At 40.6% G+C, this 1,223-nt stretch overlaps 1 protein-coding gene across 1 annotated transcript in view; it reads left to right on the forward strand.

Annotated features, from left to right (window-relative positions):
• Positions 1 to 1,223, forward strand: part of LOC101855407 (zinc finger protein GLI2) — a gene marked incomplete at its 5' end in the record, with an annotated part of 15,392 nt that overhangs the window by 5,519 nt on the left and 8,650 nt on the right. Inside the window, 1 exon segment of the mRNA XM_035968400.1 lies at positions 1,064 to 1,189. Within this exon segment, the coding sequence (XP_035824293.1) occupies positions 1,064 to 1,189 (126 nt within the window).

The following is a 1,223-nucleotide window of genomic DNA, read 5'->3' on the forward strand; positions in this document are numbered from 1 at the left end:
GGGGGGGGGAAGAATTTGTTTTTGTAGTTTAGTTTTTGTAAGTGTTTTACAGCACTTGCAACACAATTAGGTCATAAAAGTTCCGAAGATTAGAGTTAGTTTTAGTAGAGGTTTTACGGGGCTCGCAACTGCATAAGGTCATATGAGCGCCAGAAGATTAGAGGTGTTACAAGCACAAAAAAGAAGAAGGGGAGATTAGGACAATAGATGTTTGAGAGGAATTAAGAAGGAGCAAACCACATCAGAGCACCTGCGAACCACCCTCGGGGCGCGTCGTCAAAATAATAAAATTGAAGATACTGGTGGGGGGTTTTTTCTCCCCAGTTCGGACATTTTTTATCAACTTTTGGGTTTTTTGTCTCTAAACCTTTAATGCCTATTTAAAAACACATTTCGGTGTGGATTTTACTTTAAAATATTTATTAAAGGCACTAAAAATATAAATTTTCAGTTTCCAAGGACACTTAGGCTTTGGAAGTCACTAAACTCTGGCAGCCATTTTCTCACTAACTTTACCTCTGATACCAGGCGACTCCCTATTCCTTTAATCGCAAGTCAAGAGAGATGGGTATTTTTTTAATCGAAAGATAGTCAAATGAATAAACTTTAAGATGATACCAATAATTTCATATGCCCAAAATATGATGAGCGCCTGATTCCATCGCGTTGTGACACAAATGTGTCATGATGCAGCGTTACTATTGTTAACATTCACAAAGGTTAAGCCTATTCCCTGATTTGTTAACATTTCCAGGTTAATAAAGATACATCTCAAGCCACAAACATGATAATAGTAAAATGATGATGATGATGGTGATGGTGATGATGATGGTAATGGTGATGATGATGATGATAAGGATAATGATGATTATGATGATGAAGATGATGACGATAATGATGGCAATGAAGATGATGATGACAATAATGATGATGATGATTATGATAATGATGGTGGTGACCATGTCGATGATGATGGTGATGATGATGATGATGATGATCGTGAGGGTTGTAACGATGGTGATGATGATAATGATGATAATTTCTCCCTCTGTGTTGTCCTCAGAAGGTGGCGGTGGGCCAGGGGGAGGTAACATGACGCAGGTGTCCATCACAGAGTTACCTCAGAGGGTGTCGCAGCTCAAAGGAGGACACCAACCCAAGCAGGGCACGGCAGGAGATCCTGGAACATGTGAGGAGGGAGGAGGGGGAGGTGGGGGGAGGGG

The sequence above is a fragment of the Aplysia californica genome, unplaced genomic scaffold (genome assembly GCF_000002075.1).
Source record: "Aplysia californica isolate F4 #8 unplaced genomic scaffold, AplCal3.0 scaffold00057, whole genome shotgun sequence".
NCBI classification, from domain to species: Eukaryota; Metazoa; Mollusca; class Gastropoda; order Aplysiida; family Aplysiidae; genus Aplysia; species Aplysia californica.